This window comes from Homalodisca vitripennis, chromosome 4 (genome assembly GCF_021130785.1).
Source record: "Homalodisca vitripennis isolate AUS2020 chromosome 4, UT_GWSS_2.1, whole genome shotgun sequence".
In the NCBI taxonomy this organism is placed as follows: Eukaryota; Metazoa; Arthropoda; class Insecta; order Hemiptera; family Cicadellidae; genus Homalodisca; species Homalodisca vitripennis.
This window is the reverse complement of record NC_060210.1, coordinates 31,038,183-31,063,412: the sequence shown is the minus strand read 5'-3', so window position 1 is coordinate 31,063,412 and position 25,230 is coordinate 31,038,183. Positions and strand designations below refer to the sequence as shown.

The 25,230-nt window shown below is 35.9% G+C and overlaps 1 protein-coding gene across 3 annotated transcripts in view; it reads left to right on the top strand.

The window, feature by feature from the left end:
* The window catches only part of LOC124359101, a 48,372-nt gene that overhangs the window by 12,483 nt on the left and 10,659 nt on the right, over positions 1-25,230 (top strand). For all 3 annotated transcript variants that reach the window (XM_046811546.1, XM_046811544.1, XM_046811545.1), the window contains exons 6-12: positions 8,626-8,754; positions 8,984-9,136; positions 9,694-9,756; positions 10,465-10,511; positions 17,837-17,944; positions 21,731-21,906; positions 24,027-24,138. In XM_046811546.1, the coding sequence (XP_046667502.1) occupies positions 8,626-8,754; positions 8,984-9,136; positions 9,694-9,756; positions 10,465-10,511; positions 17,837-17,944; positions 21,731-21,906; positions 24,027-24,138 (788 nt within the window). The remainder of the gene's footprint in view (positions 1-8,625; positions 8,755-8,983; positions 9,137-9,693; positions 9,757-10,464; positions 10,512-17,836; positions 17,945-21,730; positions 21,907-24,026; positions 24,139-25,230) is intronic.

Below are 25,230 nucleotides of genomic sequence, written 5' to 3'. Positions count from 1 at the left end.
ACTTTTATTTTGCAAGTAATTGCACTTTTAAAGAACTGACAATTCAGTGAAGTTTTAAATGGTTAATCCAACAAATTGCCCAACAAAACTATGCAAACACCAGCAAAATAACTGTTAGTTTATTTTTACCAAGAATTAAGAAGAATTTAAATGAAAATTTAAATTTTAAATATGTACTTATTGCAGTGATAAACACATATGTTATATGACGTCACTATAGCCAGGTCACAGTCGAGGATACATGGAGCTCCAACTCACACCTGTTACATTGCTGAGTAACAGCTGTGTCATTGTTACACTCTCTGTCCCTCTCACACACTTTAGCCAGACGCTGACATCAGCTGCTCTCAGCGCATTCCACAGTGTCCCACCAGTACACTGGTGCTACCGTCTAACACATCTGAAAATATTTAAAACTGCAATACACTGCAAGTGCGGACCTCAGACAAGGCTGTACTGCACTACTTCTAGTGATCCACGCCTAATAAAATACTTGCCTAGTATATTACGTATTTTGACTTGGATTTTGCTGATCTTAATCAATCTAATTTTTACATATTTAGACAGACATATTATAGTGACATAGATTCTGCCTTTGACTTAGTAAGATTAGTAAAAAATAAAGAAAAAGTAAAAATTGACATTATAATCCATAGCTATTATAAAACAAGCTGCTCCCTGGATGACGTCATAGAATCACTTCCAACACATCACTTGCTGTACAGCTGGCAACACAAACACCTGGAAGTGACATCATAACCAGCTGATGACCCACATACGACCTAGCTTTGTGCAGTGTTTACGTCTGGCTCAACACACTACTTCCATTACTCATTCATTACGACTTGCAGATAAATAAAATGGCAGTAGATACTAAGTCTGACCTCTCTACAGGAGACCTGGTTTTTGCAAAAATCAAAGCTTTCCAAACTGGCCAGCAGTAATTGAATCCGTAAGCCTGGAAGAAAAAAATAAGAAACTAAAATACAGCATAAAATTTTTTGGAGACTACACAACAGCAGTAGTTAATAGAAGTGCTCTAAGCTCTTACAGTGAGCACAAAGCTATATTCAGAATACCGAAAACAGAAAATTCAACGAAGCCCTTAGGCAAGCTGAAGATAGGTTTTAGCTAACTACTACTACCACGCCCACAGCAATACCCCTATGTGGCTCAGAAACTCCAAAGCAATCCAAATATTTGTGAAATAACTCTGAAAATTGTAACAAATCACTTGCAGAGGAAATTTTTGAATCAAAAGCTACTGATGATAGTATTAACTCTGACACAGAACCGATATCTCGAGTTCATCTGTGTACCAACATCCTGACTGAACCTGAAAGCAGTCTGGCGGAAGACAAACAACTGAGTGAAGAGGATGAACTAACCATTGCAGCCAAAGTTGGTGCTGCTCTACTGGAGGAAAACAAGATCCTAAAACAGCAGTGTGACCAACTGACAACCATACTAAACACTCTCAAAATAACTCAGGAGGAATACATGGCCATCATAGAAGACCTGGAAACTAAAGAACACTCATACCTTACACGAATCGAACAATTACAAGGAAAACTAATTGAACTAGACAACACCTTGGAAAAGGAAAAAAACAATCAACGGGACTTACAAAGCATTTTTGAAGAGCATGATAGCGGGCAAGTGCAAAATATAGAAGCTAACTTAAGAGAGATAAAGGAGCTACAACTGAAGCTAAGAAATGCTGAAAGAGAACGAGCCCTAAATGAATGTAAAGAAGTAAATGATGCTCATACTCAAACAAAGCGTGCACCAGTAGAAAGCTATGACCCTCTCTTGAACACTATCCCAACAATCTTACTCAGAATCCAGGACATGCAGAACACCATAACTGCTATGGAGGGCAGACTACAGACATTAATTGGTAATAAAAACAACCTAGTAGACACAGCTCCTAAAGTATCGAAGAATTTTAAGAAAAAGGAGGGGGGAAAAGCTAAAAAATACAAAAAAAATAAAAAATAACCCTCCCTTAAAATCAATTAACCAAAATGTATTCACCGCCTCAAACACAAACAATGCCAATAAAGTGCCCAAAAAACCCCTGAAACACAATACTAATGTTATCTACCTGGACAACCCTACAGTCGACTCTCTTGAGCAACAAGAGATAAGCAATGAGGAGGACATGGTCACGTGTCAGACAAGAGCAGTAGTTAGAAAGATAATCCGCGACACCTCAGTGAACTCAAATACAGGGCGAGTATCCTTCTTGAACCCCAAAGATATGACTAACATTAGCAAATTAAATCTTGTCTGTTTTGCGCCTGACCAAACTCCCTTTGTATCCTCGCAACTCCACTCAGACCTAGATTGGAAAAGAGCATGTGGAATAGGTTTTTATGATTATGACTCAGCTAAATGCTCCTTAACACTGCCCCCAGAAACCTTAACAGAAATAAAAAATAGAGTCACAGTCAATGAAGTGTCATTTAACTGCTTTGTCACTATAACTCTTGAGGAAAAGCCATACATCATAATTTGCTACAGATCCCAACAGAATAACTGGAGGTCAAAGCTATTTAAAGCTGTAGAAATTGTAAATGATTGCATCAAATTTTCGACGCTCTTCTCCCTCAATGTCAGTGAATTGTGGCAGCCTATACTGCCAAACTTTGTCTGCATTACTTCAAGTAATCCTTCAATTCAACAGCAATGCATATCTACACAGATTTAGAATCTACACAAGCAACAAAAAACTGAAGAAAACTATTGACTCTGTACTTGACATCTGTTTTAAGCACCAAATGAATGTATCCCGCATTACAACTGAAAAGAGCCCGGGCATCTACAGCTCATGGAGAACGCAAGGGATAGACTTCAACGCCCCAGAAATCTCGGAACTCTCAGATTCAAAAAGCCAAAACACAGGAAACCAAAACACAAATGCTATTAAAGCTGCAATGGTGGAACAAAAAGAGGTGTGGAAGCAAACAGAGGGAGTCCTATTAAAGAGGCTATCTGACTTCTACAAAAACAACGCTTTAAACAAAGCCTCCCTTTCACATCAAGAACTAAAAGGAAAAATTGAGGGCTCAAAGCCAGCCTACAACGTAATTAACCTAAATACAGGAGAACCCTTGTATAGCGTAAATACAGGCAAACACTACAACTATGGGTTTGACGGCACTCGTTTTGTAGAACTATCACACAGCAATAAAAGATACTCTGTTGAAACTTCAGTAAAACCTGCAAACAACATTATTCTCGTCTTGGAGGAAACAGAAATAATGAACCAGCTAATGCATTGGTTTTTACACAGCAATTTTGACAACTGTGTAAAAAATGTTGATATCAATAAGAACACCGACATTGAACTCGAACTTGTCCAAGGCGTCCTAGGATGTGGAAAAACCACATTTATAATCAACAAACACACAAAAGGGGACCTGGTTCTCTTTCCAACAAGAGAAGGCGCAACTGATTTCAGAAACCGTTTAAAACAAAAAGATCAAACTGCAAGCTACAATGACATTAAAGACTCATGTAGAATGATACACTCTTTCATTATAAACTCCACAAACCACATTAAATCCGGTGGAAAGTACAACAGACTAATCATAGATGAAGCACTAATGCTCCACGCAGGTGAAGTGCTGTTTGCCTGTGCTCTTGCTGGAGTAAAAAAAGCACTGCTGGTAGGAGACAAACAACAAATCCCTTTCATTAATAGGACTACCTGCAACATGATCCATTATGACATCACAAAAATAGCCAAAACAACCACAGTTTTAAATTTTTCTTATAGGTGTACAAACAGTGTAACAACTCTCCTATCACCCTACTACGAACAAGGAATGGCAACTTGCAACTCAGTGGAGAATGAAGTTGATTCAGTGTACCTTGATGACTTAAATAAACTACACCTTAACAAAAGCCTCTTCAAAGTTCTTGTGTTTAAACAGGCAGAGAAACGTTCACTGAACAGCCTAGGCCTCAATGCTTCAACAATCCACGAGTTTCAAGGAAAGCAAGCAAGCCACGTAGCAGTTGTAAGAGTGAATAGGACAAAAGACAACATCTATGACTCCATCCCACACTGCTCGGTTGCCATTTCGAGGCACACTAAAGTTTTTAGGTACTACACCCCCACAGGAGGAGACACCCTTAGTAAATGGATAAAAGCGATCAAGTCATATGGAAAACAGGACCTAGCGAAACACTTCAAACTCCCACCTAATGAATTCTCTACACCACGAAACCAACATCAAACAGACTTCACACTTAATGAACAGCCAACGGAACCGCCTTTGTCTCCGACCCTGCCAAAAAAACAGTGAAAAACACTTAACACCTGTGACTGTGAGGGAATCAGACAAACCCTGCCTAAAAAACTGCGACACTTTCCTGAATACAGACCATACAAACAGGACACATTCCAGCCACTGCCATCTAATACACCAGCAATCTAGAAATAGCCCAATGTCTTCACTAGAACAAGGCCCAAATATCATCAAAGTCCAGCCAGAAATTCATAGGTACATAGATGGAACTGAGCCAGAGCTACCAAAAAACCAAGGGCTACCAGCCCTCAAACTGAAGAGAAAAATCAATCCTCTGGCTAAAGACCTAGACGTTACAGATTCCTTGTACACTCCCAAGGTAAACACACCTTCTAACACAAGCTCTGCTTGTACAATAAAGAATCCAACTGGTACTAAGACTACTCATGGAACGTCACCTGCTAAAAACTGCCACAAAGAGAAAACAAACCTCGAAGTTAGCACGAAGCTTCTTTTTTAGGCAAGTGCAACCCAAAAAATGGAAGATACAAAACAAAAATTACATAAACATAAACAGGTGGAAGAAAATATTACACTACTCCATCAAAACATTAGGAAACTAGAAAACAAAAGGGAGCGACTAAACCACCTTCTCAGTGAAGTTTCACCAACCATATTGGTCCTGACCGAACATGGCCTCCCAGAGGCAAACCTTAACAACACCACTATCCCTGGATATAGGCAGCTCACTAGTTTCTGCAGATCACACCACGACTATGGAGGAGTAGTTCTGTACCTTAAAGATGATACTGAAGTGGAAGAAATGCCTATAAACATAAAAAACCCCAGTCAAGAAATGGTCTTTGAAACGGCTATGTCTCTGATTAAAACTGAGACTGATATCATCTTTGTTATTGGGGTTTATAGGCCACCAAATGTAAACCTGGGAGAGGGGCTGGAAATTCTATCACGCCTTCTTGAAAACTTAAACACACATAAACATAAGGTGATAATTCTAGGTGACATTAATATCGACAGCCTGAAACCAAGCAAACCAAAAGACAGCTGTGAAGAAACACTTATACTCTACGATCTCACAAGGCTTACCCCCCCCCCGCTACATGAATTACTCACTGCACTGCAACTTCAATTGACTGTGTCTGCATTAATTTTCCCTTAACCGACATTAAGGCAGAGGTAATAAAAACAGGCCTGTCAGATCATAGAGCACAACTATGCACACTGACTACAAAAGCAAAGTTAAATTCAAAAGTGCACCAGATGAAGAGAAAAATAAATTCAAACACTCTTAACCTGCTTAACATGAGTTTAAAAGGTTGCAACTGGAAGGATGTTGAATCTTCAAAGACAGCTGATGAGGCATACAATGTCTTTATAAATATAGTCACAATGGAACTGAATGCCACCTGTCCACCAAAGTCAGTAACATTAAAATCAGTAAGAAAATCAAGGAAGTACTCAGATCCAGTAGCAATGCAACTAAGACGAGACTATCTTACAACGTTTGAAAAATATGAGTTTACAGGAAAAGAAGAAGACAAGGCTACCATGGTGGAGAAAAAGAAACTCTACGACCTCCGGTTGAAGAAAGTGCGTCATGAGGCCTCAGCTGATCATATTAACCAAGCTGACAATAAACCAAAGGCGATTTGGGAGATCATCAACCAAGAAAGAAGAACCAAGTGTGGTGAAAGAGAAGATAGGCCAATTCAACTTTCCATAGGTGGGAGAAAACTGAAACAATTGTAAACGAATTCAATAGTTATTTCTCTACAATTGCTGACAACACCTTGAGAGCTGCAACTCAAACATGCCACAAAAAAAAGAAACACACCGCCAATAGCAGTCCCTTCTCAGAAAACACTCCTGTTAACTCCAACTAATGAAAAGGAAGTTAAGGACACTATAGCCTCCCTGAAAAACAAAACATCAAGTGGAACTGATGAAATCTCAGCTAAACTGGTTAAGCATTGTGCTGACAGTCTTGCCTATCCCCTGCAATTAATCATCAAGTCTTTTCACAGCGGCGTCTTCCCATCTGCACTCAAGATAGCAAAAGTGTACCCTAAACTTAAGAAAGGAGACCAAACTCAGCTAAATAATTATAGGCCAATATCAATCCTGCCCACTTTCTCAAAAATAATCAAAAAAATTGCCCTAAAAGACTAGTAGAACATCTCACTCGCCTTAACCTCTTAACTCAAAATCAGCATGGATTCATCAAGGGCAGGTCTACCAGCACGGCTATCATAGACCTGGTTGAGTATGTCATTGACCAAATCGACAACTGCAAATACACCTCAGCTGTCCTACTGGACTATTCTAAAGCCTTTGACTGCCTAGGGTACGATATTATCCTAGCTAAACTTCAGTCAATGGGAATTCAAGGAATTGCAAACAGGTGGTTTGACAGCTACCTGACTGGCAGAAGTCAGCTAGTGGAGCTGAGGCACAATATCAATGGAGTCTCTCAAGCTACAAGGTCTGGGCTACTTCCCCTAACAAGAGGAGTTCCCCAGGGATCGGTGCTTGGGCCTGTACTTTTTATTTTGCTGACCAATGACTTCCCCAATATAATTAAGGACTACAGTACAACAGTAATGTATGCGGACGATACAACACTGCTTTTTCAGAATGACGATCCTGAAGACCTAAGCATAAGCGCATATATAGCCCTTAATATGACGTATGAATACTGCTCGATGAATGATTTGGCTGCAAACCCATCCAAAACCAAACAAATAAACTTTGGAAGACGGGGAAGCCAAATTCCTCCTCTACCTGATGTTACTCAAGTAGAAAAAACAGAACTTTTGGGAATTACCTAGGATGCCAATCTCACCTTGGGACCACACATCAATGCTCTCTACAAAAAAATCAACTCTGCAGTTTACGTAATACGCAGAATTAAGCATATATATGTAGTCTTGACTCAGCAAAAGTAGCCTATCACGCTCTCTTAGAAACTCATCTAAGGTATGGCATTATAGTGTGGGGCAGTACATCAGCCTATAACCTCAAGAGAGTGTTGACAGGGCAAAAGCTAGCAGTCAGAACCCTAGCCAACCTGGGACCACGTGACAGCTGTAGAGATGCTTTTAAGGAATTAAAAATTAAAACTGCCACAGCAATCTACATTCAAGAAGTCATCCTCCACGTAGACCGACTTGGTCTCCCCAACAACATCAGAAGACACCATTACAACACCAGAGATGCGTCAAGAATCCCAGTCACTAGACACCGGACGGCCCTTCATGACAAGAAACCCACTTCTATTGGTGCCAAACTGTACAACCTTCTTCCTGCAGACTTTAAACGAGTGACAAGTGATGCCTTGAAACGCAAGCTTAATGCCTGGTTGACTGAGAATCCAGTCTACACAGAGAAGGAGTTTATAAGAAAACTGCCATAGAGACTATATTATCTTTTTATTCTGATTTCCATTGGGAAAACACGTACTGTCATTGTATGTATGTATTTGTATTAACTGACACTATTACTGTTCTCAAAGTCCATGTAATAAAGAATTTTGATTTCTGATTTCTGATAGCTAGAGAAGTTTATAGTTTAACACATTGACTGAAGCGGATGCACATTACTACTATCCCCGCTGTCCTAAAGTCGGTACTTGGCTTGTATCGCAATGAATGTATTAACAACATATAATATACCTAGAGATGTTTATACTTTAACATACTGACTGAGGCGGACGCACATTGCTACTACCCCCGCTGTCCTAAAGTTGGTACTTGGCTTGTATCGCAGAGAATGTGTTAACAACATATAATATATCTAGAGATGTTTATAGTTTAACACATTGACTTAAGCGGATGCACATTGCTACTATCCCGCTGTTCTAAGTCGGTCCTTGGTTTGTATCACAGTGAATTTGTTAACAACATATAGTAATATAAAAACTACAAACTCTCTTGCATCATGTTTTTTTTAATAATACTTAGCTTAGAAAAGCTTCTCTCCTATGAAGCATTTGTCAGTATATAAGCCTACCTATAAGTCTACTGCAAATAGTGCTGTGGTTTCTAAGAGTTCTATATTTAAAAACAATTTTCAAAAAGCTTCAACATTCATAATTTTAAGTACAAATTCAACAAATTTTCTGGATTCCCCTTTAGTGAAGAATGGTATTCAATACACCCAAAATCCCCTGGTATGTTAGGCACCTCCAAATCATGAACCCTGCGCACGCCCATGATTGTACCTATGTTAGTTTTTTGTCTACTAAACTAAAACTGTGTGACATCCAAATTGACTTAAGAATCAAGAAGAAATTGTTTGGCTAAAAAAACTACTATTTCTTGTATTACAATTAAAACCTTTGTTTCAGATACTTTGACAAAAACCGAGACAATATCCTGGATAGAAATGAACTCCGAAATCTTATTTTGGCTATATCCTCAACTAAGGGAAGTCAAAAACCACTTGACATAGAGAAAGTGGTGGATTCCTATGCACAGTATGTAATAACCTAAATATACTTTACAATTTTCAGAATTAATAAATTCATACACATCAGTTGAATTCAGGTGTGTATTTTGTGTTTTACAATGCTTAATTGATACAGTGAGTATTTTAATTTGACATGCCTGTGAAAAACTGTACTTTCAGTTTGTTCAAAAATATTGATCCTCTGCATATTTATAATTTTCAAATCAAGTTCTATGCAAGCCATTATAAAATTTCAGAGAACTTGGGCTTGGATCCAAACCAAGGATGTCGATGGGAACTTTTATAAAAAGAGTTGGAGAGCTAAAGTTCCGAGGCACGTCTTCATTGTTCAGATCATCGACGAGTGTACTAAAACTTGTGCCACCACTATCAGACAAATACGGCTCCATGTGAGTTATTGGAAGATTCATTGTTTATTTCATTATTACATAAATTGAAGCAAATACGTTTCATATTGATAACAACATAAATGGATACTTTTTTAAAGTTTATTTGTAATGATAAAAGGATTATGAATGATTAGGTAACATGGCTCTTTTGTTATAGAAAGAATTATCTACCTGCTATTTGATAGAGCATTTAAGATCTGATAAAGATGGAATAAAAGATGAAATTAAGAAAGTTTCATCGGACTTCATACAGAATGGATACTCTCAGCCAGGCCATGAGTCAGAACATCAGAATAGAGATGAATTTGTGTTAATGTCAATCCCTCATGTGCTAGGATTGTTGTAGGCAGTACTCATAAAACTGTGCTTAATACACACAACACTCTTAAACAAGGTGTCATAAAAAACTCAAAAATCTGTGTTTACAATCATGTTTTTTTTAGTTTTTATGTAGTTGTTTATACTGTTCATGTGAGGTACTATATCTTAAAATAATATTTTGTAGCTGAAATACAGACTGGTTTTTTTTTACTTAATACAAAATAATAATTTTTCAGAAGTCAGCAACTGCCGCCCAGTCCTGTTTCACCCCTTCCCAAGATAGCTTCAGTGTTTCCAGGGTAATATAGCTTGTTTTTGTGTAATACAATATCTATCTGTATTTTGCTAAGAAATCTATAATTGTTAAGATTACCTCATTATGTAATTTTTTTCTGTCTTTCTTATCTTAAAAAACTAAAGTCTAACTAATTGCCAGACACGTGATTAATTAATAGTTATATCACAAACAATATGGCAAAGAGACTAAAAGTCAGTCTTCATATGGTTGCTGTGTGCTATTATATGCCTTGCTGTGGGATTCTTCGTTGTGAGATTCCTCGCTATGGGACCAAGCCGGCTGACGCTATTTAATTTTAATTTTTAAGTCTGATTGGTTGGTTTTAAGTGTGTTAAGCAAAGAAAAATCTGAAACTATTATTTAATATCTTTGACCCTTTTGATCCCCATGAAAACAATCATGGTTGACAATCAATTTATTTCTTAAGGGAAATTCATATTTTGATTTGAAGAAAAACCAACTTGTGTATTTATACAATTCAAATTGCCTCTTTCCTTCTGAACTTTACTATTTTAATATCGAATAAATGTGATAATTTCTTCTACGAATGTCAACATAAAAATAACAGACCTTTTTCACAATTTATTATAATATTTTTTATAGTAAAGTTTTTAAGGTCAGTTACATAATATAAACCACTGCAGCATAATACTTTAAGTCATTTGGTTATTCTCCTTATCTGAGTTACTGTAATTAATTCATTTTTCAGAATGTCATGGAAAGGGGCTTTTCCCATGTCATCACCTGTTGATAATGGTATGCTAATCAATTTTTTGTAAATCAGATCAGATTTTTTTCTACTACTTTTTAAAAACTTTTTGAAACATTAAAGCACAAATAATTTTCAGTTCAATATTTTTATGTTACTGTACAATGAATTTTTATAGCAGCAACTTCTGACACTACATCCATATGATGTAATTTGCCTAGTAACGCGATCTGTTGAGACAGTTAGCAACAAGTTTCAACTTGTGAGCTGCTAGAATGAGTTCGTGTTTATCTTGTCTGTTCGCGTATCATGGATTTTGAACAATGCATTAACATTATGTTTTGTTTTAACTTGAAAACAAAAACACTAAAGAAACTCATGAAACGTTAAAATCCATGTATTGCGATAATGTGGTAACTCTGAAGACTGTATACAAGCAGTTGGACCAATTTAAAAATGAAAAAGAATCAGTTGTAGATGAACAGCCCTATGTGATGCCAAAAGTAAAAACAATGGTTCATTTAAACAGTGAAGGATTCAAAAGCTATCAAAATTTTTTTATAGTAAGGGCAAAAACCAGAGTTCTTTCTAAGGAGAACAACTGTGAACTCCGAATTTTATTAGTGTGTACTGTAACTTTTGCGAAACGAGTTTCTTTTTCATCACGATGAAGTACTGTGCCACACCTCACTTCTCATTCGAGAGTTTTTGGCGATAAAAGTGTTCCTGTCTGTTCACATGCACTATGCGATCTCTAGCTCTTCCAAAAATTAAAACTGTGCCTAAAGAAAAATGTTTTGGCACCATTCTTGACATTGAGAGGGCCATAACCGAGCAGCTAAAAGTCCTTCTGAGAGAAGCCATCCAGAAATGTTTCCAATCATGGATGAACGTTGGAATAAGTGCATTGCTAGCTAAGGACAGTACTTTGAAGAAGATTAAATTGAATTCTATGTAAGTTCCTTTTTAAAGAAAAAGTTATTCACCATATTTTTTATCACACCTCTTATATTATCAACCCCATAAACATTTTTTAAGGTGAATAAAGAATAAACTTCTTGAATTTTTCACATTAAAAAACTAAAGAACTAAGTAATACTGAGGTTTATTGCTTTTTTATGAAATACCATATACATGAATGTTGGATTCTCCAATAAGAACTAAGTATTGGTATTTTAACTAGAATGATATAAAATCAAATTATTTACATCAAATTATTGCAGATGTTACTAGATCATCTGTTACAGCAGCTGGTAAACGTCAATGTTCAAAATGAGCTCCCCTTGCTTTAATGCAGGCTTTCACTTATTATTACATGGAGTTACTCACCAGATCAGAAATGCTCAGTGTAGTGTCCACTGTCTTACAAGCTGCTGTAATATGCACATGGAGGGATGGTTCATCGTTAACATAAATCGATGAAACAAGAGACAAAGTGTCCCCACAGATAAAAGTCGAGGGTGTTCAACTTAGAACAGAAGTAACCAAGCAATCACTCCATGTTTACCTATATCCAGTTGTTATGGTAATGTAAATTCAATAGCCTGCAGGGAATACCATATTAACATAACATATTAATAATTTGGTAAATAGGATGCAAAAATATTATCTCCTAATATAACTATGTGGCTAATTTGACTGATGTAGGACTTCAGTCACAGCTTTCTCTTCCCCAGGGATCATGTTTCTTGGCCTTCTGCTGGTTCCTGATAGATGTGTGAAACTCACATTCAGAGAAGTGTAGGATGAATTCATAGGTTTTTCAACCAGGAGTCTATGCATTGAGTAATGTTCATGGTATAAGCAACTTACTTCAATGCATTACTACTCACCAGAGCTTACATGTAATACTCGCCTTCGGCTCGCTGGGGGCTACGCCCCAGGCCCCTAATTAGGGAGTTGGCTAAATGCGGGGATAAGCGGAATTCGGAGACAGGTTAAGTCCGATCATTAGATTAGGGATCTAGAAGTTTAAAGTACCTAGATCTATTTTATTGATTCATTCCGGATTCAACCAAACTTTGGACTATGAGGGCGTTTTGTAGCTTAACCATTACAGATACTAGAAAAGTGACTGGACCTTTCTTGTCGGAATTTTTAATTTTATCTTTTTATTCTGACCTTGGATTTTAGCTTCCGAGTTTCGGTTTAGCCAATATACAGCATGGAAGAAAAGTTTGTACTGGTCATCTATTGTGAATTGTTTAGTGTAATGATAATAAAAACAGATTCTAAGTTAGAATTTTAAAATATTAAGGGAGTATTAATTTGCTCAGGAGTTTCAACTATTTATCCCACGAAAACGCCCTTTGGGGGAGTTAATGTTACCGGGGGTTAAGACATCAGGGGCTTTAATTTACTCAAGAGATTATACCAGGAAATTTCGGGTTGGGGGGTAAATGTTACCGAGGGTTTAATACATAAAGATATAGAGAAAAGTTAATAAGATATAGACAGATAGAGATATAGTTTTTCGGTCAAACATTGAGGATAGAGCAAAATGTTACTAAATATGTTTTGTAGATCAACTAATTTTCTATATCGTAGGCTAATAAAAATTTTTTTGAGCTACAACAAACGGTTTACCCACCATAAAGCCCGGAAGTTAAATTTTAAGTAAAAATTAAAAAATTTTTAGATATAATCGCGTTTTGCGGCCAAACCAATAAAGATACTTTTAGAAGGCCGGGGGGCTTCAAAGAAAAGCCTGCAAGGGTGAAAAGTGTAAGATTAAATCAGAGAAATAGCTTGGGAGAAAAGTCTGCCCGGGGCAGCTAGTGTGAATTGTTGAGTGTAAATATAATAAAAAAAAACATCCACTAAGTTAGTATTTTTAACTTATTTAGGGGGTTTAATTTTCTCAGGAATTTATTTAGTCATGCCAGGAAAATTCCCTGGGGGGGAGGTTAATGTTACCGGGGGTTAAGACATCAGGGGGTTTAATTAACTCAAGAGTTTATCTGGTGATACCAGAAAATGCCGGGTGGGGGGGTTCATGTTACCGGGGGTTAATGACACACGTGTGCATCTTGTAGAGGGTGTTCTGTGAACATAATTAAAATTCACTCTGGACCCTATCTACTTTTGACGCTTCGCGTACGCTCATACAATTCGGCGATATGGGCTAATAAACGTATACTAGTCATTCGTTCACATAGCAATAAAAACTCAATCTGGAACCGGGATTGAATTGCACGCATTTTTGGTCCTTATCAGATTTATTAAGTTGATCAGGGGCTTTCATTTACTCAGGAATAATTCCCAGGAGGGGAGTTAGTGTTATCGGGGTTATCAGAATACGTTTTTTTCTGGAGGAAATTTATTGACCAATAATCCCAAACTGGAGCAATTTCTACAAATTATGGTCACATAGATCTTAAAACCACCTAAAATATCCAATTCACGAACAAACACTTTACCATTGAGAGCGTTTATCGGGCTTATGCAAGTATATACGAAAAAAGGGCTTGACCATTTTTGTAGATCTAATCATTGTCTAGTTATAAAAAAATTTAATTTTTAAGTTACAACCAATGGTTCAACCGCTACCGCCTCCAAAAACAGAAATCTCACGTACAAATTACAAAAATAATTTGAATATAAACGAGTTTTGCAGCCAAACCATTGACGATAGGGCAAAAAGTAACTGAAGTCTTTTTGTAGATCACGTAATTTTCTAATTCCAGTATTACATCTATTTTGGGCTACGATCAACGGTTTGGCCGATATGGAGCCCGGAGTCTAACATTACACGTGAAAATTACGCCCCCAGGCCCCCAAAGTGAGTGCATAAAAATTCGAGATTAGATAGATTTGGTGATTGGTTAAATTCGGACATGAGGATTCATGTTCCCTGCTGCATCCGATTCAGAGAATCGTACGGGTGGTAATGCTTCGCTAACGCTCAGCCAAATTGCGTGTGGTATATAAAAATAAACAATGGATGTCAGTGAAAATTAATTGACGTGTTAGCATATTTAGGAGACAAGAGAATTGGGGAGATCACTAAAGTCCGAGATTAGGTTCGCCAGAGAGCGGTAAGTTGGAGTGTTTAATTTTAACCAGAGTTCTGAGTTTGAGGGCGTTTTGTGGCTTAAAACCGTTGGAGTTACGACAAAAATTAACGGACCTTTTCTGTCGAAATTTAATTTTGTGTTTCCATTCTGCCGTTGGATTTGATGTCACAGGACCTTTGGTTTAGCCGGCACAGAGCTTGCAAGAAAAGTCTGCACTGGTCAGCTTTTGTGAGTTGTTTATTGTAAAACATTATAAAAAATCCCAACCCCATAAGTCAGTATTTTCAAGTTTGTTTAGGGGTTTAATCTGCTCAGGGGTTTATTTAGTCATGCAAGGAAATTACGGGGGGGGGGGGGTGTTGTTTAATGTTACCGGGGTTTAAGACATCAGGGGGGTTAAATTTACTCAGGATATTATCTGGTCATACTAGGAAATTCCAGGGGGGTATATTACCGAGGGTTAAGGACACACGTGGGCCTCCTTTGGAGGGTGTTGTGTTTATGAGCATAAATAAAATTCACTCTGTCACTAATTACTATTGACCTTAGCTAACGCTGAGTCAATTTGCAGTGTACTCTAGTAGGACGTATACTAGTAAGTCGTTTACTTGGTAATACAAACTAAATCTGGAACTGTCATGAATTGCACAATGTTAAGTCGGAAAAATATAAAAAAATCCCTAAAATTGCCAATTCACAAAAAAAAGATTTTGCCATTGAGAGCGTATAAAAAGCTTACGGAAAGATATACACCAAAAAGCTACGGTACCGATAATTTTTGTAGATCCTATCAATAGCTATTTATAAATGTTTTGAGAGATTTAAGCTAGCACAATCGGGTCAACCTCTATCGTCTCCAATAACAAAATTTTACAATACAAAATATTAACATTTATTAGCCAAACCGATGGAGATTAGGGCAAAAAGTCACTAGACCTTTTTTTAGATCGCATTATTTTGTATTAATAGATTTTTAAGTTGATCAGAGGGTTTAACTTAATCAGGAGTTCTTCTACCAGGAAGTACCCGAGAGGGGGGTTTATGTTATCTGGGGGTTATAAGTACGCGAAGTTACTTTTCTGGGAAATGTGTGTCTGTGCTACAAGAATATGTGTATAGTAATTTTTATGGAGATAAAACATTGGTCTGGGGTTTTATATTACTTAGGAAAATTATAATTTAGTACCAGAGTGTTGACAATGAATCACTATTTCATTAAATTAATTAAAAAGTACTCTGTCCCTATCTATTATTGCCGCTTTGCTAACGGTCAGCCAATTGACGATGTGGGGTTACAGTCACTCGTTAACGTAGTGATACAATTTAAATCCGGAACTAGAAATGGATTGCACAAATTATAGTCGCATAGTATTCCTATAACTCCTGAAATTTCTAATTAAGACAAAGATTTTCCATTAAGAGAGATTTTAGGGCTTACGTAAGGGATATATGACAAAAAGCTACCTAACCTTTGTTTTAGAACTCTAGAGTTTCTAGTCGTTGAAAATTTAGGATTTAAGTTATGACCAATGGTTCAGCTTCTACCGCCTCCAGACGCAAAATTCTCTCACGTAAAAATTATAAAATATTTCCATTTAAATAGGTTTTTTGGCCAGACCATTTAGGATAGGGCAAAAGTTACTAGACTTTTTTTGTAGAACACGTCATTTACTAAAACTTATTAAAATACGTGTTTTGAGCTTACGACCAACCGTTTAGCCGCTATCAAGCCCGGAAGGTAAATTTCTAGGCGAAAATTTCCAAATATTTTTACCTAATCGCGTTTTGCGGCCAAACCAATAGAGATAGAGTGAAAAGTTAATGGAACTTTTTTGTAGATCACTTTATTTCCTAAAACCCAACCTTTTGTTTTATGTTGACTTCCGAACAATGGTTTCCCCGCTATTAACCCCAAACTCTAAATTTCCACGTAAAAATTAAAAACAAATTGTACATAATCACGTTTTTAGGCCAAACCCACTGGAGGTAGAGCAAAATGTCACTGGAACTTTTCTGTAGATCGCGCAATTTGCTAATTTGATGGGTCAATCAGATTTGAGCTACGACGAACTGTTCGGCCGCTATCGGGCTCGAAACATTAGTTTAGCGAAAAAAATCTCTGGAATGTCAAATATTCGAGCATTTTATCGCTTAACCATGGAAGATTAGAGCAAAAAGTCACTGGACCTTTTTTTGTAGTTAACTTCATCCTGACTAAACGAATTTTTTCGTCAGATTCTGAGCTAGCTCCAACGGTTTCGTCCGCTATCGGGCTTACAAAAAAGGCCTGCAAGGGTAAAGGAATGTGCGTTTTTTTCTCGAATTTTTTTGAGGGGTTTTTAAAATTAAAAATTCCCGGTTTTCAGACTTTTCCTGTTGGTTATACGGCAAAAGGTACCTGCGTGCCAAATTTCAAGTTTCAGCACTTCTAGAAGTACCTTAGAATTTGTATACGTGAGTGAGTTACACATGCGGCTGTATATATATTAGACTAATGTATATCATAATTACAATTGAATAAACTGTCGACCACATGAAGCATACATCTTGCACACAAAATATTTGGCTACTTAACTTATTTACTACTTCAAAACAGACTGTAAACACAAACCACAGATGACAGATGAGGCTTTGCAGGAAATAATCAAATGTGCAACCTATGGGTGTTTAGACTATCAAGGTCATTTACAACATAATTGCTTGTGTGACAGTCATAACCAGTTCCTCATTTACTGCAGAGAATAAGACATGTCAGTACATGCTTTGTAAAGTACATACTTGGATAGCTCTTTAAATAGGTCATTTCAGGACTTTTGTTGTTGTAACAATCTTTCTCCTCTTTGTACGAGAAATCCATTTATGAAAATTTTCAGTTGTATTGTGAAATACTTTGTATAGAACTCACACTTATATAAACTCATTTATTGAGTATAAATATTTTAAACTTTAAATTCCATACTGTGATTAGTTTCCAATAAGCACTAAAATACTAACGATAATCATTAAACTCTGTAAACATTGATCAAATTAAATTAATGTTCTATTTTTTATCCTTTTAACATCCGAAGGATTCTTGGAGCATTTGAATAATATGAAATTCAATATAACTAATTATCAGATTGTTTTTCGGTATAAATTTATACTTAGTGGAGGTCCCTGAAAATTAAATTCTTAGTTTTGAAAAACTTTACACTAGGTATAAATGTATATAGGAAACTGTGTGCACATTATTAGTTACACTGCACTTTTGATATCTGACTTTGAAGTTGTAAAATCCACAAACAAGCAGTTTAGAATTTAATTATAACTGTTATAGTTTATAAACAAACATGCTTTCTTTGTTTCTATCATTGCAGAGCACCTGAAGAGCTCAGATAAAAAGGACTTTGAAATCGCCACACATACCATTCGACTCTCAAAACATGGCGTGTTAGAAGATGTGAGACCTGTTGATAAAGTAACATGTAAATTCATGTTTATATCCTTGTTTATTATTTTTTTAGTTGTTAGATTTATAATCAACATTATTTTGTTCATAAATTTATCTTTTTGCTGAGCCAGATCTTAAGCATTGTAACATACTTGTAAGAAGCTAAATTATTGTTGGATGAGGTGAAATACGAGGCATATTTTTTAAGTAAGTATTATTTTAAAATTCTGCTCCTGCAGCGCTGTGGTCAGTGTTCCGTGCTTGTGCTCTGTGCATCCTCATCTGTTAGCAAGTGACAGACTCAATTATTATTTGTCAGTTATTTTTACATCTGTTAACCCATATTTCAATTGAGAATCCCGCTCGCTGACTGTGAAGTACGAGCTGTTATTTGTTTTTTTTTTTTTTTTTGCTAAAGGTGTAAAAGGAGTTGAAATTCCCCATCCAAATTTTGAAGTGTATGGACAAAACTTTGAAGTTTATGAAACGGCATTCAAATTGGTAAGAGCTTTAAAAGATGGTCAAAAGAATAATGATGAGAACAGGAGTGGACAACCACCATCTATGATCACCAACAATTTGGTACAGAAAGTGAATGGTAAAGAAACAATGGACAGACAATTCACAATTTCTTCATTATCTGAAGAGTTTCCTCATTTTTTAAGATGTGTTCTCTATGACATTTTATCTAGAAATATGTTTTGCTGTCTGACAATATATCCGACTATATGCAGAAAAACAATCTCAAGAGCTTATCACAGCATTTTGCTAGAAACTGTTTGTTAAACCACCAAACAGCGCCCAATTTAGCACTCAGTGACTACCGTGTTTTTTCATCAGAAGTATCATGAAGGTCAGTGTGCAACAACAATAGCATGAAAATTATCGCATTGTAATTGCTGTTAAATCAGGTAGCAATTTTCTATTATACAAAAGGCTGTTTTTAAATGTGATAAGTGCCATAATACAGGCTGGAGGATATGAAAGATGTCGCTCTATCAATATCAACCCAAGTATCTGATAATAGTTTTATTGCAATATTTGTAAACTGTTTTTTAAAATAATTAACAATTCTCTTTTATCTCTGGAAAAAGTGCCTTAAATTTAAATTTCAGAAATTAAATTAAATTTTCTTTACTATAACATTCTTATTAATTATATTCCAATGGTTTTAAATATGTTATCTGGATTCAAAATGTGTATGTCATAGAAATTTAGTTTTATTTTTTTAATAATGCTTTATACAAATTTTGTTGTTGAGACAATATTTTAGATGGGACCAATCCTTTAGGCAGTGATAAGAAGTGGTTTAATTTGGTTTTTGTTCTCTAATTTAGTACGATATCCAGTTTTGTTTACATCTGTTTCTTAAGTTAATTATTTTCTTCTGAAAGCATAAGCATAGTTATATTGGTATTTAAAATTGGTTCAAAATGTATCTAAATTAATCGTCAACTGAGCTAGCATTAAACATCTCAGGCCATAACTCTTGGGCTAACTTAAAATGAAAACTATTAACATTTACAACAGAAAAAGGCCTTTTATAGGTGATGATCGACCAATTTTAAATTTCAAAGTTACGGTATTGATTCAGAATTTGAGAAACTTTGAGTCATGGTCCGAAATGATATTTTAAATTAGCAGAATGTGATATTTTATAATCAAAAATGTATGTAACCACATTATATATAGTATATTCGCTATGATTAGTTATATAGGTTGGCTTGTTAATTACAGTCCTTAAATAAAATAATATGAAAAAGGTCCATGTGACTTTTTTTACTACGATTTTGGTTTTAGGAATTGAAGATTGAAGTCCCCACATATAACAGATCTATAATTCAGACCTTGGACTCTTATTAAAGTGGAATTAACCACCTCAAGTAAGGAGTTAAAACGCTCAGTAGGTCGCCTATATAACAATTAAAACTAATTTTATCTAGGTATTGAAATACTCGCTCACTTAAGACACATTTCTAATGATCATTTATTAACTTTAATTCAGATGTAAAATAGCATGATTTAGAAAATACCGCCACCCCACGATGAATATATGACCTACAAATTGCACTAGCAAGATTTGTAGTCAGCAAAGTTAAGTTAAGTGCAGGCTAAGCTCATTATGCCGTGTCTCCGATATACAAAAGAAATGAGTTAACTGAGGTTCTCTAATTAGCGTAGGGACTCTGTTATAACGAGTCTCACTGTGCATACTCTAAACAGTTCAGATAACTGGCTTCTAATATGCAAACAATGACCAGAAATGGTATCAGTGGTAAGCCCAAAGAGTACAATATAATCAGTTTCATTCAAACTCTAATCAACCCGATATATTTGGTGAATGACATAAGAATAAGATCTCCCTGGAAAAAGTGACTCTCAACCTTACAATTAGATATAAACCGCTGCAACCCAGAGTTCAATTTCCTACAGTGACTATCTCCAATAATACAATATGGGTTCTATTTCCCTTATGCTCCGGTTTATAAAAACCATTGATCCCACTGAACATAGAGTCCACAAGAGACTCACTATCGCTATTGTGACTATATCTACAACTTTTGCTATCTACATTTATTGAAAGGTACAACACTATCAATAGAGAACACATTACTGAATGCTTCACCAGTCATGGGATGGTTCTCCTCGATAAGAATGCAGAGCAGTCAAATGATGTGCAGTACATAAGCTCCACACTCTACTTGAAATTGCTGCTGGAGACAGCAGACCGCCATGATGTTGGGAAACGGTGCTCAGTTCAAGGCTGGATGCCATGCAGCAGCATGTACAGCATTATGGAAATGGAATCCCATCAGTAGAAGATGTCCACAGTTTGCTGGTACGCCAGTAGGCTCTAATGCGTACCTTCCTCCTCACCGTTGATATTACTCGCCGGTGCGATGACCCACGTATACTCCGACTTCCTCAAAACCTCATGCAGTGCCACAGATTCCCTCAATAATTTACAAAGATGGCTTTGTGATAGACAAAGAAGAAGAAGGGCATCAGGTGGAGTGGTTAATTTGTTGAAATAAGCTTCAATTGATGATAAGATAAGATTGAAAATGAATAACATCATGTCACCCTCAATATCAACATCAAACAAAAACATTGAAAAAATTTAGATTTCTTAGTATTTGTGTGGTTGATGTGATTGTAAGAATTGAAAAAGAAACAGTTTTTGGATTATATATGTTGAAAAGGAGTGGCAGTCGACTTCCATAAACCATCTTAAATATGCGGTCTAGTCCCAACGCTTAAAAGAACTGACAGCAAAATTCAGCTGTCAGTTCTTCTTCTCATAGTAACGAGTCAAGTGTTCTCCTCACTCATTTGGGATCTGGACCCATTCTGAGCAAATGTGTGGGATGAGAGTATTCACTGTTTTCCACATTGTTACTTTTTCAAAATGTTGAAACCCACTATGTGCTGAAATATTTCATATGTAGTCATATTGTAACCTTTGTCCAAAAAGGGTAAATGGTTGACCTCATTGCACAGTATATGCCAATAGCAAGTTTTTTTTAATCTTATGAGCTCTTTTTCGGCTGCTTTGTGCAGCTCTGATCATTAAACAATGCCTTGTTTATGAGACAGTAAAAATACAGAGGTGCATAATTGTGTATAACTTGATCATATTACTTCATTAAAATGTCAATTAGACTGTATATATAAAATATTTTCACTTTTTACAATAATTATTTGTTCTAATGAAAAACAATGATACAATTTAATTTATATAATTATATGTTAAAGTATGTATAGATTATAATGTTTGCACTTAAGTCATTTTATGTCTTGTCTTTCATGTTATGTGCAGATGGAAAATCAGTTTCTCTTGGAGGCCAAGATCACTTTGTAAGACTACCCTCACTACAATATTATGATGAAAAGTCTCCAGCTAATGAACTACTTGCAGCCTTGAAGTTTTTCTCAAGTGAAATTTCGACCAAAGCAAAAATTACAACTTACAAGCCTGCATTTAACTGGGGCAAGGTCTGTTGATAGTTCTGAGTGTGGTGTTATCAATAACGCAATGGTTATTGCTAGTGATAACTACAACAACATAATTTCACACCCCCCATGTTATAGCCTGTGTGCTATTATAGTACAATTGCAAATGCAGCATGCAAAATTTCAAATCTACAGCTTATTTCATTCTCGAGGTGTCATATGGACAGATAGACAGACAAACAATCATATTTAAACAAAAATTTTACAGAAAAGACACAAAAATGACCCATCATAGAACTTGTTCTAGTGGAAATGAAGTTGCATGCAAAATTAATGTCTACCCATGTGTAATCTTTAATCTTTATTGACATATCTAACCCCATGATGCATTTAGATTTTTGTTCATTAAAATAGGTTTCATATCAGTGTTTTATAATAAAAGTCTACACATCAAGTCGCTATAAAATGGTGTTGTACATGTTAACACATGCGCTGCGGCAAAAAGCACAATTAGGGTTACCGGATGCTGAAAATTTTTTTATATAGAAAAAACTTCCCTTGTAAGGTGGAAAGGCAGGATTAAAGGTCTAAATGACGTTTCCAGCCGAGTTTCCTGGAACTGTGATGTCACAATTTTCGGCCCCTATTGGGGCCGGCCGCATATTGTGCTGGTCCCGTACTGTCGAAAGTTGTTACGAGCGCTCTGCTGCTGATATCACTTACTTGTTTCATTGAAAGTCCATATACACTGAATGGCCTTGCCCCAAATAATCCTTCAAAAGGTGTAGGACAACCTTCTAAGTATGCCCAGTATGCCCTACACCACCTACAACGGTAGTATCTGATTTGCCCGTGTACATGAGGAATCTAAGAATAAATCCCTGATGCTCTGTCAAGTCTGACCAGAGGTACCTGGCACTGCAGGATCTATTTTTATAAAAGAAACACACAAATAACGTAGATAAAGAATTACACTGTTGATATACACAGAAACAACACACTAAACACTCTAAGATTACAACGGGCTCCTATTGAAAAAGAACCGTAACGGGTAAAAGCGAACAAAACCAATCACAATAAAGCGTTGGTCATAACCTAAAATGCGGCAGAGATTTAACAGTATACAATAAATGGCTGAATCACACTGAGGCTTTGTGTGTAGAGCAGCCAGCAAGGCGGCCCCATCTGGGGACGTCCGTACTACGCGCGCAGGTCTGCCGTCCCCATATGGGGCCGGCCGCAGTGAATGTGTTAAGATAGTTAGGCTACAAGTGTTAATATGTCACATGTTTAAATCTATTTTTTTCTTCTGATTTGCCTTTTGGCTAGCCTTATATACTTTGTAATGATGGGTATATTGAGGTTGTTTACAAATTTATATATTGTGATTATCTCTTTTCTATCATAGGCACCAATAAGACCGATGTAAAAATATTCGCTAAAGTTCAGCTAAATCACAAGGAGTGACATGCACCATCATCGAACCAAGTGTTTCTCGTGTAGAACACAAGCTTCATGCACAATTTAAAGTCTATAGGTCGGTTCGTTTTTGAGATATTGTGTAGACAGACAGACAGACAAAATATTACCAGTCCCATGAGTAAACCAGGTTAAACCTCATACAGCTCCATAAATTTGGCACATTCTGTATGACTCTTAGGTTCCTTTAGTATGAAATTTCCATTAATATGTTACCCAGCAGATGAGTAGTTAGTATCTCTAAAAGTGGACACTCAGATCTAACGTCTGAATATAAATTATGGCTATCAATATAAAAATTAGTAGATGATATCTTTTAATACACCTTTAATAGGCATTAATGTGCTAATGAAGGTCATTTATGTGGTGTTTATGATAGTACAATTTGAATATGAGGTTAAATAAAAGCTTGAAATAGCCATTCTTACAAATTTCATTTGTTATTTATCCCTCATTTCAGTTCACCAGGAACTAAAATTAGCATACCACTGACCTTTGCCGCCTATACTTTAAGACTTTCTTCAACCATCTTGTTGATTATTTCTTCAAGTGTTATATTGATATAGGAATTAAATTTTATGAGTTAAAACATACAAAATTTGGTCAAGGATAGTTTCATATATTTAACACTCTGTATATTACAACACTTTATTCCTGTGATAAAATTTATGTTGATGTTGCAGTATGACATTGACCATCTGAGAACCAACCTGCTCAGTGTTTGTGACAAGTGTATATCCATAATGGAGAAAGAGCCAAGGATGTTGCGTTTGACATCTCCTATTTATATTCTTGGTAATTTTATTTATGTCTGTACATTTTAAATGTAATACATGATTCATTATAATAATGAATTTTAATTGAGAGTCAATGTGCCTCTTTTAACTTTGTACACGTAATTTACCAATTGTATAAGAAAACTACCAGGTAATTCTTAATTCAACTTCATATAAATATGAGTTCATATTAAATTCATAACTCTATACTGTATGCAAGTGCTTAAAAAAGGACAGTTGTACATTTAAACTTTGAATAAATCATTTTAAATACATAAATAGATAAAAATGTATTTATTATTGCAAGCATGTATCAATTTTAATATTATTTCTCAAAACAACACTCATAAAAAATAAAAACTAATAATAGTTTTAATAACTCAGTTTTATCTTTAAATTATTTAAAGAAAAATATTGTAAAGAAAAGTTATTTAATAGCTTGGGGCCAAAAGCTATTCACTTAAGGAAAATGAATCTCCACTCTCTTTCGATCATTTTCATACATATTTATGCTTATTTAAAATACCTCCATTGATTAAATATTTCACCAACTTTGAAATATACACTGTTATTGTATTTTTTAGAACTAAAGTCATGAAGGCAGTTGAAATTAATTCTCAGATTTGTGAAGTGTATGAACAGAACATTATAAGTGATGGAATGTTACATAAATGTGTAGGAACTTTCTTTTAAGTTACATTTCATGATATATTAGAAACAGTTGACACCTTTAGCAATACAAAGGTCAATTTTACAATTAGTGCACAGAAAGCAATCTTGGTAACTTTTGGAACCAGACATCCTGCAGCGATAGCATTAGACTGCATCACGTATTGCAAGTAAGAGGACGGCCATTGTTGTCCTAAGGTCTGGTGGGGATAAGGAAGTGTGCGCCTCTTTTCTGGTTTTTCATTGTCACTGTTGTTGCCTTCTATAGTCAATCCAAGCTGCCACTAATACAAATTCAAATAAATGGAAAATGATTCAAGGAGCAAGTACTTTTTCCTACTCATTGTTTCAAAGATCATATGTACTCTTGTTGCATTGGCCCAGTACATGCAGATTCTTGGAAAGTTTAGGACAGCTATAACCATTCCAAAAAACTGTCTTA